This window comes from Hesperophylax consimilis, chromosome 14 (assembly GCF_061612785.1).
Source record: "Hesperophylax consimilis isolate HC1 chromosome 14, BYU_Hcon_1.0, whole genome shotgun sequence".
NCBI lineage: Eukaryota > Metazoa > Arthropoda > Insecta > Trichoptera > Limnephilidae > Hesperophylax > Hesperophylax consimilis.
This window is the reverse complement of record NC_142849.1, coordinates 1,903,679-1,920,609: the sequence shown is the minus strand read 5'-3', so window position 1 is coordinate 1,920,609 and position 16,931 is coordinate 1,903,679. Positions and strand designations below refer to the sequence as shown.

The 16,931-nt window shown below is 34.1% G+C and overlaps 2 protein-coding genes across 2 annotated transcripts; both read left to right on the top strand.

Moving 5' to 3' along the window:
• The first annotated feature begins 617 nt into the window (after positions 1–617).
• On the top strand, positions 618–2,754 carry LOC149417764 (glutathione S-transferase-like). The gene is made up of 4 exons (XM_089639403.1): positions 618–843; positions 998–1,165; positions 1,267–1,406; positions 2,374–2,754. Exons 1-4 carry the CDS (start codon positions 705–707, stop codon positions 2,542–2,544), a joined length of 618 nt encoding a protein of 205 aa, XP_089495529.1. The 5' UTR covers positions 618–704; the 3' UTR covers positions 2,545–2,754.
• A 5,641-nt stretch (positions 2,755–8,395) lies between these two features.
• LOC149417763 (glutathione S-transferase-like) lies at positions 8,396–16,591 on the top strand. Its single transcript, XM_089639408.1, has 4 exons — positions 8,396–8,762; positions 10,534–10,704; positions 15,263–15,381; positions 16,252–16,591. The coding sequence occupies exons 1-4, from the start codon at positions 8,630–8,632 to the stop codon at positions 16,417–16,419; spliced, it is 591 nt and encodes a 196-aa protein (XP_089495534.1). The 5' UTR covers positions 8,396–8,629; the 3' UTR covers positions 16,420–16,591.
• The last annotated feature ends 340 nt before the right edge of the window (positions 16,592–16,931 follow it).

Below are 16,931 nucleotides of genomic sequence, written 5' to 3'. Positions count from 1 at the left end.
TACGGCAGTAAGGCATGGAACTGTGGTGTGTAAAACCTTGTATGATCGTGTGAGAAATGTTAAGATTCGCAAAGAATGCAAGATTGAAATAAGAGTTATGTTTAAGATTAAGACTACTGTCAAACATTTAATTAAAAGAAATACACATTTCAAATAAAAAAATATTAAATTTAAATGATTTTGCTGGAATAAAATTTTAAATCACGCATTCACCCATGCACCGACAACCGAAATCATAATGTTTATTAATAATACAACAATACATAAAAAATAATCACCAAACTAGCAGCACATAATATAACATTGAAATAATTAAATTACTAGCTTAAATTATTATTATTATTTATTTTGGTGGAAAATAATGAACATAACGTTTAATTGAGCAAATAATTTTATAGTGCTCTATTATTATACTGGCAATATCTACAGAAAGAAAAAAACTTTGATTGTTAAATTCAAACAAACGCTGATGCATGTAAATAGATGTTAAAATAATGTTATTTTTCCCCCGAAAATATGATAATACTTGCAAGTTTGTTATGCATTTATCAAAATGGTCTGACTTTATAGAGATAACTCTCTAATATTGATAACCAGTTCTTATAAATACTGCATTCGGCCTCTGTATCGTCAGTTAGTGGAATACCATTAATTCAGATCAAGCTTTGCTCCTTTTGAACGACTTGTAAAGCTACTCAACCAAAATGGCACCAGTCTACAAGTTCACGTACTTTGACATCATGGGAGTTGGAGAGTCCATCAGGTACATGATGACCTATGGAGGAGTCAACTTCGAGAATGTTGCCATCAACTACAAGACCCAGTACCCAACCCTGAAGCAGAGTAAGTTAGCAAAATTGTACCTACATTTTCATACATAAATAATAATGCCTCCTGAGATGGCGTTACACTATAAATAATTCTGTTGGATCTAATATTGTACTTTGTAGTGGATTTGATATTACAATAAGTTTAAATTTCATTGTTTTGTTTTCAGACTTCCCCTTCGGAAGGCTCCCAGTTTTGGAATTCGAAGGAAAGGTCCTGTACCAGCCTATGGCCATCGCTCGATTCTTCGGCAAGAAGTTTAACCTCTTTGGATCCGATGATATTATCAACGGGCAGATGGACGCCATGGCAGAGACCATCTTCTACTTCTGGCACAGTGAGTTATTATACCTGATCAGTAATCAACAACTAATATAAACATATTAAATATGATTTACATAACAGAGCTAAAATGTTTCTTGGTGTTTCAATTAACAGAGGTCTCCGAATACTACTACGAGAAAGATACGACCAGGAAGATGGCGATGAAAAAGACCCTTGAGACTGAATACTTCCCCACCTTCCTGTCCCGCATGGACAAGATGGTCGAGACCAACAGTGGATTCTTCTTCGGAAAGGTTAGTTTTAGGTCTTGGTCGATGAGGTTGCCTCTTAATTTTTTGAATATTTAAAGAGTTAATAACGACAGTAAAATTACATATGATTTGAGATTAAAATTACATATTGGTTAAAGAAGGAGGAAGAGCTATACTAAATAATTCTCCATAAGTAATTCACGATACCAAAATTAAAAATAGTTTTTAGATATTTCCAAAAATGTCCGAGTTATGAACTTTCTAAGAGAACTTGGGTAAAACGAATGCAATTGTATCTTGTGACGTAAAAGTGACCCGATTCGGTACAATTCATAATTAATTGCAGTGCTGAAGTGCCGTCACTCATGTACCATGATGTCACATTTCCTTTTCAGTCAGTCGTAAATATATCAATATTTAGACGGCTTATATCTTCGGCAGTATTTAAAAAATCAAAGCTCTGTCCTCAACATGCTCTAACTAATAAAATACATTTGTTAAAAACATAAAATTTCAATGTAAGAGAAAACCTGTTTCCAACTTCTGTTACTAGGTAAATTTTACAAACTTTGTAATCGTAACTTCATTTCTGTATTTCTTGAAAAACGTTAAATATATTCAGTCATATTAATACCCAGTTATTATGGATCGATACCAGATATGGAACAAGCAATTTGACATCTTTTCTTATTTTTGAAAATCAAAACTTGATAATTATTCAAAGTTTTATATCTTCTATCAACCAGCGACATTCCAATTTGAAATTGGCGTTGGCCAAAAACATCAAAGTAGAAAAGATTAGAGAGGTTACATTCATGAAATGTTCTATTCCAAGATTTTTTGGTTTTTCTGAATTCTCGTGTCTCACTTCAGCTATTTGTTATATGTTACCACACTTATCTCTTGCTAATGGTTGCATCGGTAAATCTAGGTAAATAAATATACTATATATATATATATATATGTTGAGCAGGCAAAGGATATATCTAATGTCTATTTTCTGTTCCAGCTTTCCTGGGTCGACTTCTGGTTCGTTGGCCTGATGGAGTCCGCCCTTGGAATGTGGGGAGTAGAATTCCTCCAGCCCAAGTACACCTTCCTGTACCAGCTGATCCAGAAGATCCACACCATCCCAGCCATCAAGACCTACATCGGCAAGAGGGTTGAATACGACTACTAATAATTTCACATTTTATTATTATTCCAATCAGCTCGTACCATCAAAATGGATTTCAACAATCGATATTGATTGAATCTCGTAATTCTAATAGAATCTTTTCGTAATTTGTGCGTCTTACGTATTTTGTGATATGTATATCTAATTTTGCTAATGTCATGCCTTTTTATAAGTAATTCCTTCGAAAATAATAAACAGATTTCCAACAAATAATGTATGTTTTCTGTGTAATAATTAACAAGCCTCCTTTTCTCCGTCTATTGAAATGATGGCCAAAAACACGCCTGAAGGGTGAAAATTGAAAAGTGTGAACACCGCGCAAAAGTCCCAACCGCTCCCAGATAACCGAAGCCAGTGAGACTATGGCATGCCCAATTAGAGTATGTTGCTAGGCTGAAGGGAGTAGGATGGGTAAGGAGGAAGGGAAGCGGAAGGTGTGGGAGTACCTGGCTAATCAGCTCTGCTTCAAGCTACGTTTAGATTTTTGTATTATGGTTTTTTACCAGGGCTATACTGAGAGTATCTACCACTCTAGTATATGTCGCAAGTAGACTGTTTTATTTTGAATTAATTAAATGTAAAATAACACAATTTATCAAACTAAAATGTATATGCGCATGACGGAATTCGCACCCAAACCTCCGAATTCGTATTCGAGACTCCAACTCCTCGACCACGGAGGCCGTCAAACACATAGTATTGGGTTCCATATTTTCACTTGTTCAAATGGTGTAAAACAGGGAAGTTTTATCGATACTTGGCTGGGCAGCGTTGTGAGACGGGTTAAGGAAGGGGCTGTAGGAATGTATTTTACTTTATTTCTGAAAATGTTACTTAATCCTTGAATTGTAGGAAAAATACGTTTGGGTTAGAATAAGTAATTTTTTATAAAAAAAAATCGTTAGGGTTCGATAAAAATCAAATAAATCAAAATCGAAAAAATCAAATAAAAATACGTTAGGGTTACCAAATGTTTATATATATATATATTTTTTTTTTTTTGGTTTTAGGCATTTCACCCTGAAAAGAGTGCTTTGTAATATGTGTATTTATTGGTCATCAACAACATTTAAAACAGTGCGCACGTCAAATAATCGCTCCACAAAAATCGCTCAAATTCATAGTTAAAATCTCACCAAAATCAAACAACCGACGGTTGGTGTTTACCTGTAAAACCAGTGAAGTGATTCATCCAATTTAGTTTAGTCTAAACGGCCTAGTCATTACAATTTTAAGTGATTAAAGTGACAATTTGAAGTGACAGTGACCGGCTTGCAAACTCAATCAAAACCTTTTATTACAACAAAAACAAACGGACCTGTGCCCTCACAATTAATATTATAATTATTTATCGATACGTCACAGGCGGTCAGTAGCCTGGTGGTATAAACGTTTCGCCAATACTCTCCGTGGAATACAGTGGGAAGTCAGTTCAAACCCCACAGTTTCCAAAAAAAAAAAAACTTTGCTGCTTTTTTTTTTCAACCGCATTTTTTTGTTCTTTTAAATTTAATTTTAATCTGCATTGTAACGTGTAATATATTTGAAACCCTATTAAAAAAAAATAGAGCATCTAATTAAACAATAAACTTATCTTTAAAAATCCACAATGAGCACCACCAGAGGCAAGACAACCATTCTGGATAGCGAAGATAAAATTATACAGTTCCTGGAAAAAAAATGGACGTAATGAAAAAGACATAATGTCTCAAATAGCATATCAAAACACTGAAAACCAAAAAAACATCGATAGCTTAAAAAAAGATATGTCGGAAATTATAGAAAAAAAATTCTCTGCTGAATTAAAAGATGTAAAAAACCTCAAGAACCAGCTGTGCGAACTCACCAAGACCATTGACTTTCTTTCACTAAAAATTGATGACTATGAAGTAGAGAGAAATAAACTCCACAAAAAAATCAAGGAAGTGGAAAAAGAAAACAAAAACTTAAAATCTGTTGTAAATCAATCTCTACAAAATTGCCTTGAAACATCGCTCGAAATCAACGGAATCGAAACTAAAAAAGAAGAAAATCCTAAAATACCTATAGAATCCATCTTTAAAAAAATAGGGTGTGAAGATTTACTAAATAATAATTCCATAATAAACATTTACACCAACTCACAAAAGAAATGTATAACAATAAAGATGGCTACAAAAGAATTGAAAGACAGGATCCTTTCCCAAAAAAAGAAAGCGGGATATTTCTCCGCCAAAGATATAAATCACTCCACCTCGATAAACCCTATCTACATAAATGAAAAGCTGACGCCACAAAACAAGCAATTACTCTGGCTAGCGAGAGCAACAAAATCAATGGCATACCAATATGCGTGGACGAAAAACGGGAACGTCCTTCTCCGTAAAAATAAGGATTCACCAATAATATATGTCAAAGATGCGAGCGACATTCCACTCCAGTAACCGTGCCTCACTTCTACAACTTCTTTGGATACCTCCCGGACTCAATAAAGATGGCCTCCTTAGAAGTATATAGCATCCCGGAAAACCATGAATGCGAAAATTATCAAGACCTAAACTCAATCTTCGAAGACACATCTTTCAATGTACTAAATATGAACATCAGAAGTATTAGGAAACATTTTGATGAGTTCTGTATCCTTTTAAACTCGTTATCTTTCCAAATTGATTTTATATCTCTTACCGAAACGCAAATGCGCGAATGTATCCCTTTCAGCCTACCAAACTATATTTCTTTTTCAATTCCAGCTAGACACACCTCTCACGATGGCATTACCATATTTTATAATGTACATTCTATATCTAATATTAACATTGTCAGCCCAAATTTCAAATATTCAAATGCTGTCCACGCAACCTTTACCTCTCAAGGAAAAAAGTATTCTATTTTGTCAGCTTACCGCTCTCCCTCATTATCCACAAATTTGTTCATACACGAAATTAAAACTTTTATTGACGAACATAGCTCAAATCAATTTGATTTTTCATTTTTAATGGGAGACATTAATATAAATATACAAAACGCAATACTAAATCCATCTGCAAACGAATACTTAAACTTACTGTACACCAAAGGTTACCTATCTTACCTGAACAGTACTACTAGGCCCAATCATCCTAATGATTCATGTCTTGATCACATATTTCTGAAAGCAAAAAAAAAATACCCAAATAGATCTGCTACCTTAAAAATTGACATTACAGACCACTATCCCACCTTCTACGGTCATTGCGTTATAAATTCTCCCAGAAACATCGATCCCAATAACCAGCAGGAAATAAAAACAAAAATAAATTACCTATCACTAGACATATCACTAACAACCGAAACATGGGATTCGGTGCTTTCTAATAACGACCCTAATATGTCTCTAAATAACTTTTATGAAATTATTCAAAACCACATTGAAAAATGTTATGAAGAAAGAAAACCACCTAAAAGTAAACATAGACACATAAAACCATGGATCACACGTGGTCTAATAATATCAATACATCATAGAAATAAACTATTCAAATCTTACAAAACTTACGAAAACCATTGCATAACCAACAATGAAACACAAAATTACAGCAAAAGGAACCATTATATTATATATAGAAATTACCTTAATACTCTTATAAAAAAATGCAAACAACAGTACTATTCTGAACAACTCCAAAAAGCACAAAACGACTCACGAAAAACATGGAACATCATAAATGAGATCTCAAACAGGAAACAAAAGGATCACAAAATTCCCCAAAAAATTGTAACCGAACATAATATAATCTTAGAGAATGCTGAAGATATTGCAAACAATTTCAATCACTTTTTCACAAACATTGCATCTACCCTAATAGACAATAACCCTTCTCTTAGCTTACACTCTCAGAATGTATTCTCAGACTATTTAGAGACTAAAAATTCTACCTCTGAACTATCTGAATTCATGGAAATTACAGAAGTTGAAATCTCAAACCATATTGATAACATAAGCGTTAGGTCTACAAATGGTCCTGATAACTTAAGTAATGCTACAATTAAATCCATAAAACAACATATAATCAAACCACTACATCATATATTTAACGCATGTATCAGTAAGAGTATTTTCCCGGATTTATTTAAACTTGCGAATATCATTCCAATACACAAATCAGGACCTCGATGTAAAACAGACAACTACAGACCAATCACCTTAACTTCTCAATTGTCCAAGATATTAGAAAAATGTATAAAAAAACGAATCATCGATTTTCTGGAATCTCATGTACTCCTATCAGCTAACCAATATGGCTTTAGAACCAAACTCGGCACTGACGATGCTTTATTTAATTTAACCAATAGAATTTATTCTAAACTAGACTCAAATATTAAAACCCTAACAATTTCTTTAGATTTGAAGAAAGCCTTTGACACAGTCAACCATAGTACTCTCTTAAATAAAATATCCAACATTGGAATTAAAAATAAATGTCTCATGCTTTTACAAAATTACATTTCGAATCGACAACAATGTACAAAAATTGGAATGTGTTTGAGCAATTTTGATACAGTAAAACACGGTGTTCCACAAGGGACTGTATTAGGGCCGCTACTTTTTTTAATCTATATAAATGATTTATGTAACATTGTTATACCTGGTAATATTTTCTCATTTGCTGACGATACTGCAATAACAGTCCAAGGAAATACATGGGAAGACACAACTAATAAGGCTAAAAAATGTATTACTATTGTCAAAGAGTGGCTAGATAGAAACCTTCTTTCTTTAAATTATGAAAAAACTCTCTGTATTCCTTTCTATAACACACTGAAGTCAGCTCCCAAAACTAATCTTAATTTAAGATTTCATAATGTAAATTGTAACCCTACCGCATGCACAAACTGTAAAGAGATGAAATCAGGAAAAAATATTAAGTACTTAGGTGTAACCATAGATTCTCAACTAAAATGGACCAGCCATATAGAAAAAACTGTTAACAAACTGAGATATTTAAATTATATTTTTAAAAGAATGTGTAATATAGTTAATATAAAAACCATAAAATTAGTTTATGATGCACTAGTTCATTCATCTATTTCCTATGGAATAATTGGTTGGGGAGGAAGTTACAATAATCATCTCAAACCATTAGAAATTGCCCAACAATCAATAATTAAGATTATGTACCAGAAAAGTAAATCTTATCCCTCCAAACAATTGTTTAGGGAAACCGATATTTTGGACCTTAGACAAACCTATAGTTTTCAATGTCTTAAATTTATCTATAAGCACCCAAACAATTTTATTAAAAATTCTAATCGTTCCAGTCGAAGATGTGGCGCCTGTGAGTATGTTGTACCCCACTGTAAAACTAGACAGGCCCAGAGACACATCAGTTTTATTGCTCCAAAAATCTATAATTCAGTATGTTCAACCCTTAAAGAGACCACTCGTCAAAATCTTCATTCATATAAAAAATATATCAAAACTTGGCTCAAAACAGCCAAAATAGATATTTTTTTCTTATAAGTTATTAACAAAGCCATTAATTATACTTACAACTAATTAGCTTTAAGAGTAGATATATAATAAAGTCTGCTATGTGTTTGTTGTATCAATTAATACTTGTTGTACCAATTAATATTCATTGAGCACTTAAATATTTTTGGAATTTTAGTAAAAAGTAACTGAAATTACGGTAAAATCAATCACCATGTACAATATTTTATTTTTATTTAAACCACTGTTTTAAATATCCACATACAAATAATAATGCCCACGCACAGGCCTCGCCTTTGTGGGATTTTTTTTGTTACTCTCTTTTATTTTTTGTTATTATGTATGTACCTATATATATATGTATCAAAAAAATTTTTTTCAATAAAAAAAAAAAAAAAAAAAAAAATTTATCGGTTACGAGAAAATGAAACTGTGTAAAGTTCACAGTTGAGGAAAGTTGTTATCTGGCCGTGAATTCAAAGTAAGCATTAATTAGTTTCGCCTTATCTAATCATGGCTTTTCTCTATCTTCTATTATCTCCCGTACCGAAAAGTTAATTTAGTTAGTTTCATAAAACATCTGGCCAATTCACAAGGTGCTCAGATTGGGTAATAGTTTTAGTTAGTTCAAACAACAAGATGGCCGAGTACACCTTGAAGTATTTCAATGTGAAGGGCTTCGGTGAGTCGATAAGGTATATTTTTGCTTGGACGGATGTGGAGTTCAATGACATCAGGATTGAGATGGAAGATTGGCTGAAAATGAAAGATGGTAGGCATGCTAATTTTATCTTTATTGTTCATTTTATTTTTAATGCGTGTATTTTAACAATTGAAAATGTGTCAAGCAATCATACATGTAATACTTCAGGCTAATTTGTTCGCTTTCGTGAACAACTCATTATATGAGTCTTACAGAAATAGTTGTATCTTCCTTCTTGTCGCGGTGAGAAATGTGATCTAAACGAATTTAGAAGGAAAAAAATACCATAGAAATTACCCACAGAAGTATTAAAAAGTGCACTTTTCTGAAACTAAAGCTTCGAAACGCTATTCGAAAAAAAAATTATCGGGATTTTTTAAATAATTATTCTTTATATAAAACGGCAAAAAGTGAAATTTTTTCTAATAAATTACATGGATTTTTGTATATGTTTTTAGTTATGAGTTTTTTTTAAATTATTTGTAATTGTAATTTTTATGATCGCATTAAAAAAATATTTTTTAATAATTTAATTTGAAAGCGTATTTTATCACCTTTCAAAGGCAGTTTTTACTTTTCGGATACGTTCAGAAATAATCAATTTATTTGGATTTTACTCCGAACTTCTGTCAAAATATGGCAGAGGACTGAAGTGTTTTGTCGATTTTAATTAATTGATTGCATCAGATGTCATTATATTAAATTAAATTACAGTGTTTGCATAACTAGGTCACACGGGTCCAGGTAAGATTGTACAAGCAGATTACCATAGATAATGTAGTATCTATCATTTTAGCAGTAATCACATAAAGATTACCTACGGGTCAAAAACAGTAAATAAGTCTTAAACTTAATTTTTATTTTTATTGAGTAAAATATATTTAATTATGAAGTATTTTATTTTTTATTAATGTGATAGCTGTTTCGACCTTGAAGGCGTCAAATCAAACTGTGTTATATGATGTCATTTTACGCGACCCTATTTTTATTTTGATTGTGTTTCAAATGATTTGTTATTATTTTAGGTAAATTGATTTACTTAGAAAATCAATCACAGTTATTTAAATTCTTTATTCTGTTGCACACTTATTATTAAAATAATTTTCCATTCTGTAATGACGATGGCAGATTTGTCCTTATTGTCTTATAATGACGTGAATATTAATTACGTTTATTTATTGCAGTTTGTCGCCCGGTTATAAATAATTATTTTTATGTTACACATATCGCTTCTGTCTGTACAGGGTTAAGGCAGGGGAACAATGTCACCAATGTAGGAAGGGATTTATTAATGGCGGTCTTGAAGAGGCCCGGATTATATTTATTTATTTATTTATTAAGACATGCAGAGAACAATAAGATACAGTTAAGGAATACTAATTTATATGAAGGAGGAAAAGTAGATACCGGTAGCTCGTTCCACATACGAGCCGACTTACGCAAAAATGGGTCGAAGAAACGGTCAGTTCTCACCAAGCCAATTCAACAATGTGCGCATTAAAGAATTTGAAGAGATGTGTTATTATGACTAAAATCGGTATTTTTGTAGTTCAGATAATTTAAGCTTTTTTATTGTTTTGCTTACCGGCAAATATGAATTTAGGAGTAAATTATTTTTAGGTGTAATTATTTGTAAAAAAATCTATCAATTAGTATCTTACATGTACATATATAAATTGCGTGTGTTTTCGTATTCAATTGCCCCACGGATAGTGGGTTTGACCTTCACAGGAATGTGAATTAAATTTAAATAATCAACAAGTGATATCGTTGTACAAAGCATCGCTGAGGTAATGGTGAACTCTTAAACTGTTCTAACCAGCAACTTTTTCTTCCTTAGAACAGCCCTTCGGCCAGGTTCCCATCCTGGAAACAGGAGACGGCTTCGTCCTATCCCAGTCCACCGCCATCGCCAGGTTCCTCGGGAAGACCTTTGGATTGACCCCTAGTGATGCCGTGAAGAACGCTCTCCTAGATGCCCTGGTTGCTCACATGATCGATGTTATGACAAGTATGTAACTAGCCAATGAGTTTAGAGAATTCGTATGAAATGACAAGGGGGTATGAACATTAAGCTTCCCATTTGATAAGACATTCCATGAAGCTTGTTCCTGGCAGTTGATCCCTCGGACACTTGATTCCCCGAAGGATTATTTACTGTTGTACCTACTACCTTGCAACGTAGGCAGAGAGAATATACGGCCGTATAACAAAGGTCACCTGACAAGATGGTCTGGTATTCATAGAGAAATTATTGGTCTTTTTAGAATTTTTCAACAGTCCGCAATATTTTTTCAACCAGTATAGAAAGTACAAAATATGTATTTCTGAACACCGATACAAAAAAGACTTACATTTCCGTCCTCAATTTTAAATTGATTTCGAGAGAAAGGTAACTTTTAAAGTGTTAAAAGGTTGTAGTTAAAACATGTAATGTTTTTAACGTCCCGCCTTGGTTTTTTATATCAAAATTCGAATTAATATCTTTTCTTCCGTTGATTTGCAACTTCTCGCGGTTCATCAACCCTTCAATCTTAACGAACTAATATGTCACGTTGTGTCAATTATTTGTTTCGACAGTGATTAATTCATTGAAGGATCCTTTTAATTGGTTGTGGTAACTTTGGTTCTTTTTAGATGAGGCGTGTTACATTCTGTATGGTTTGAAAATAAGACAATGACCGACTACCCTGATTTTAACTACCTTTTCCTACCTTGTTTGCTCGCCCAAACGTTTCAGGTTGCTGCAGTCGATAATGTGCTAATATAATGAGACAATTAATTACAAGTACATGAAATTCTCTATAGACAATTCAATTCAATATGCAGAAGATTCTAGGTTAATGATTTGACTATGGGTTGTTAGTTTTGTGAGTTATTTCTATGATTTCTATTTTTGGGAATAGCTAGAGACAAAACATGTGTTGCTTTCGATTGGTCTCCGTCCAAATCCCATCCATCAGCGTGACCAGCTCGAGAGCAGACAAATTGATGGTCCAATCCCAACACCTCCAGAAATTAATTGAATATCGCTCAGCGACAGATGAAATAATGACATGTTTTGCTTCCTGCCGGAGGGTGATGAAGGTGGGATGTGGGTCCTTGGTGGTAAATGATGATGTTGATGATGATGATGATTGATGAAGATTCATCTTATACCGTTAGGTATAAGGAGCTGCTCCGGTCCGGTGGCATGATAGCCTGATGTCAGGAACCATTTGGGTCACGTGGATAGCGCGAGGTTTAGGTCGCGTCAACCTCCCCCAAATCGATGATGAGTTAAGCTTCGCCAGCATGCCGAAAGTTAGGAGTCCACTCTACTAACCTCAAACATAAACATATACTGAAGTGGTTTGCATCAGCAACGTCAGGGGTTCGGAAGTCCCGTGAACACCCCTCTGGTTTACGCTCGTAAGAATAATGATGAATTCAGCTTCAGTTTGTTCGCCTTCGCCTCTGCAGTCACGCTACTCCAAATAGCTCCTGGCTCCAGTCTATACAGCTTCTCGTCCCAGTAGAGGTAATGACACATGTTTACCATATGTGCAATACAGAACATACTTCAAGTCTTTCGTCCACACTCAAAATAGTCATGTCAATATTTAATTTGAATGAGGGCGTCCATCCGACATAACGAATGTTTCCGGGACGGGAGATTTTACCCCACTTCAAAGTCATGGTCATTCGCTCTATCGTTTGTTACCCTCCGTTCGCTTCAAATATCAAAGAATGGTAGAAAATGATATCCTCGACTTCCGGCGCTAAGGATCAGGGATACTGGAATCATCAGGTCGTGAATCTGAAATCATCCAATCTCCGTCAGCTCAAACGGTTTCAGTCGGAGTCAATTCCCAACCTAATTCTGGATGACTTCTCCTCCTATAGTGGGGTAAGTGTTTATTGAATTTGACAGGAAGGACGTCAGAAATCGCCGAAACAACTTCATATTCGTCACGATCCCTTCGTTCTGTCAGCGAGAAAATCCTCCCCATACGTCAGAAAAGAATAACATAGCCATTATCCGCTTTGTTCCTTCGTCTACCAAGCTAACTCAAGTAGGAAAGCCCATTAGCAATCTTCGTCCCCTTCGATTGGAACTCCGTGAAAGCGTCCTCTCACCAGCTGAAAATACTCGAAACAGGGGTCTATTCAGGGCAACCATCTCAGGCTGGTCCTCCAACACCTTCGACAGAAACCGATGCCTTTACGGGAATAACTCAACCACACCAAGAGCACGGGAAAAGGCCGGCGCTGCTCTACTGAAATAGACGATATCTCGGTACCCAGGGTTATCGACTTTGCTAACACAAAAGTCCCTATTAGGCAAGCCAATCACAAATTTCGTTCCCTTCGCTTTTGTCGCTTTGATAAGATAGGACAGCCTACGGAAAATTCGTACACTTCGTCCCCGCCAAACTTATGAAAAATGAAAATCTCACTTGACAGAATAGGAATGCCAGACAGATGCATTCTCTCGGCGGCCACCTTCCATCCGCTGCGTTAATTCCGCGAATAACTTTGATAATACCAAATATATTGGATGTCCAAGGAGAATACGATAACTTATTGTTAAAGAACAGGTATTGAAGCATATAATTAACCGTTCTATTCGTTACCATTCCGCCTATAGGTATCTGATTGTTTCGACTAATAACCGATCGCCGAATTATAAAAACATCGCATAATTACAATGGTTTATATTTTATAAATTTTGACGCTAAATATAACTACTGGAGAATTATTAAATCATTCTTAATTGCAAAAATTAGTCTAACTCATAACCCAAATAATGCGCATTGTTCGATAATCTAAAGTGTTAAAACTAACCAAGTGCCCAGGCGGCCTTAACACAATAGGTGATTTATGGCCCCTCTTGCTAAAAGGGTCCGGACTCAATTCTTCTGTTGAAGATTTTAACATAATTACCTATAGTATTCAAGTTAAATACTCTTACTTCAAAATACAATTGAATTATTTGGTTTACATAAAGGAAAATAAGGGTTAATAATTAGATTATAATAGACTTACCAATTCATCTTAGTGTCAACAATCCAAATAACTACAAACAACAAACACAGTCACATGCAGTAAAATACCCATGCTGTTAGAAAAACCACTCCTTCTACACTAAATGATTTTAGCCGTGTTCGCGTTCCGACGATTAATTCTTGTTGACGCGCTTCCTAGTTTTTACTGACTCGACTATCTTAAAACGCTGACCGATCCTGATTATCCTTGACCGTCTCCCAAACCTTGAATCTCTGACCCCCTTGATTCTATTTGACCGTCTCCCAACGCTTTCAAAACTGACTATCTTGAACCGCTTTTTCACCCTCGACCGTCTCTTAGCTCTCCTAAATCTAGACTATCTTTCCCCGCTTTTCCGCGCTGACTGTCTCGACCGTCTCTTCGCGGTTTCAAATCCAGACTCCCTTCCCAAACCAACCCCCCCTTTCGCCATATGCGATATCTAATTTATGTCTTTTGAATTCTCGAAATTTCGTGTATTCAAGGACAGAAACGCACTAAAAGACCCCATCAATTATGAGCTCTAGAACCCGTCACATTAATTTAAATCGTTTCAAAACCAATAAATTGTTACTTCTCAAGTAAACTGTCCAATTCTTTGTTCAAAGGATGAAACTTGACCCTTCCAGTCCAGTGGCGTGTCGGCCTACCAGTTTTTAGCCTCTTTTCAAATTAGCAACCTAATTCTAGGATGTAGTAAATAATTATGATGTAATAGTTTTATTTTTAAATCTTCTTGCGAGATTTTAATTTACTTAGGCAAATTCCAAACTCTTCCTGTTAAAATGTTATTTACCTCGCTATTCATAATTATAATTCGTCTAAATCCTTAGAAAAATTACGTAACTATATTTAACGGCGTATTTCCTACCTAAAAGTCACTTAGTAGCATTGCTTAACGGAGTCGAATTGTTTCTTACTGATCTTGTTAGGGTTTTTTTTTCTATCCGCCCCCTACACTGGCAAATCCGCTACTACTGCACTGGACTAAATCTGAGAATTTCGAAGTACCATCACGGAGGTCTTCTGCTAAACGCAAGGCATGTTCCAAGTTTTTTTCCTAGTACCATAAATTTAAGCACTTGCTCTTAGAATAACTTTAAGGCCAACATCTGGAAGTCTCTATCTCGTGAGATCAACTGAAAAATTCTTTCCCACCATAATAAATCAATAATAAAAAAAAATTATCCCAGGGCAAGTTCATCACAAACACTTAATTATTTGTCCCGGTAAGGTTCTAGGTTCGATTCCCAGTTGCGACATTAACCTTTTTTAAAACGTTTTCTGGGTCTTTTTCTTTTTCAGGTTTCATTAAGATTTGTCCATAATATTATATTCAATGAGAGTGATTATGTTTAACGTGCGAAACTTTTAAGAAAATCAGATTGTTAAAACACCGCAGTAGCTTTTGCCAAGTCAAATGTTATAATACACATTATGTTACACAATAACTAACAAATAACGAAAATGCGAAATCATTAAGTTCCTACTCTCTCAAAGTAGGTGACTGTATATACATTGAACTTTTCCTTTTTTTCTAGAACACTCAGAGGCCGTCCAGAAAGGAGAAGGGCTTGAACAGTTTGACAGCTTCATCCTTCCATTCTACTTTAGTAAATTTGAAACTATTGCAGCTGAAGGCTGGTTATATGGCAACACTGTAAGTATCGTTCTTAAAAAGATGAAACATTAATCAGTTTAAACCCTTGTACGCCAGCGTATATGCAGGATACGTTTAAAAAATATTTGAATATAATTATAAACATATTATTTGGCAAAACGGTACAATTTATAAAAATATAATTGAAAATTTAGCGATGGCCAGGAAGTTGAATTTGCAAGTTACTCAATTTTATTTGCAGAGGAAAATATATTTTCTTTGCGCGTTAGTACATTGGATATTGTGCAATTTCTTATCTATTTAAAAAAAATATATTTAATGATAACCGCAGGTTAATGACTTATGATAAAATAAACATGTTTATTTGCCCTATATATCTGATGAAGATTAAATTATATACGAAAAACGTGCGTTTAACAAAAATAGCGGTAATCGCGTCAGGAACTGAAATTTTAATTAAAAAAAATTGTAATTAATCGAACAATCTGTACTATAACAGCACCCTTGAGGTGATTTTTTTCACAAAAACGGCGCTGTAAAAATCATCCAAACATTATTATTATAACAACTAACAGAATGAGAGATATTTAACAATCCTCTCGATAATCTGTCAAAAGCTCTATCCATCTAGGATAACGTATATTGTCAATTTACGATTTAATTTATAACATCTGAGTTTACTGTTCGGTTTTCAAACCTATGAATAAAATAAATATATTGTATAAATTATTTAATATTAATATTTAATAAGTAAATAAGTAGTTTTTTTGTAAATATTAATTAATACAATGATTAACTTATTTTTTTCAACAAAAGGATTAAAATACTGTATTGTGCTGATGGCATGTACAATAAACTAAAAAATAAATATTACGTGGTTCAATATTAATATAGCCTTTTTGTTTCCAGTTGACATGGGTAGATATTTACTTCGCTGGATTCATCGACACTATGGAGACCAAGCTGTGGCGAGAATTATTGCATAATTACCCAAATCTCTATCACATCAGGCAGAAGGTATTGGAAAAGCCTTCCCTTCAGAAATACCTGGCGAAAAGACCCCTGACGGCCATGTAAAGAGTGATGCCTTTACAAATGGTTTTCAATTGCAAAGATGAGTTACAGTGTCTCAAATAATTACTTATTAAGTCAGCTTTTTCAAACTGAAAACATAAATGGTTGATTATTTGTTTGTATAATATTTTAATATTTGAAACTGTTATTTCGTGGTGGAATTCCATTATAAATAAATATGAAGAACACAATTTTAAACTTTTTTCCACTTGTTTTTATTTGACCGTGACCGGTTTCAGCCTGTTAGGGCCATCTTCAGACTGGTCCGGTTTCAGCCTGTTAGGGCCATCTTCAAACTGGTCTATGACCAGTCTCAAGATGGCCCTAACAGTCTGAAACCGGTCACGGTCAAATAAAAACAAGTGGAAAAAAGTTTAAAATTGTGTTCTATATATATATTTGTTTGTATGTTGTATATTTATTAATTTATTATGTATTTGCATTTTGTAAGGTATTTTGGAGTGAGAATAATGCAAACTATTTAATAAAGAGTGTGCTAAAGAACTAATACTAAT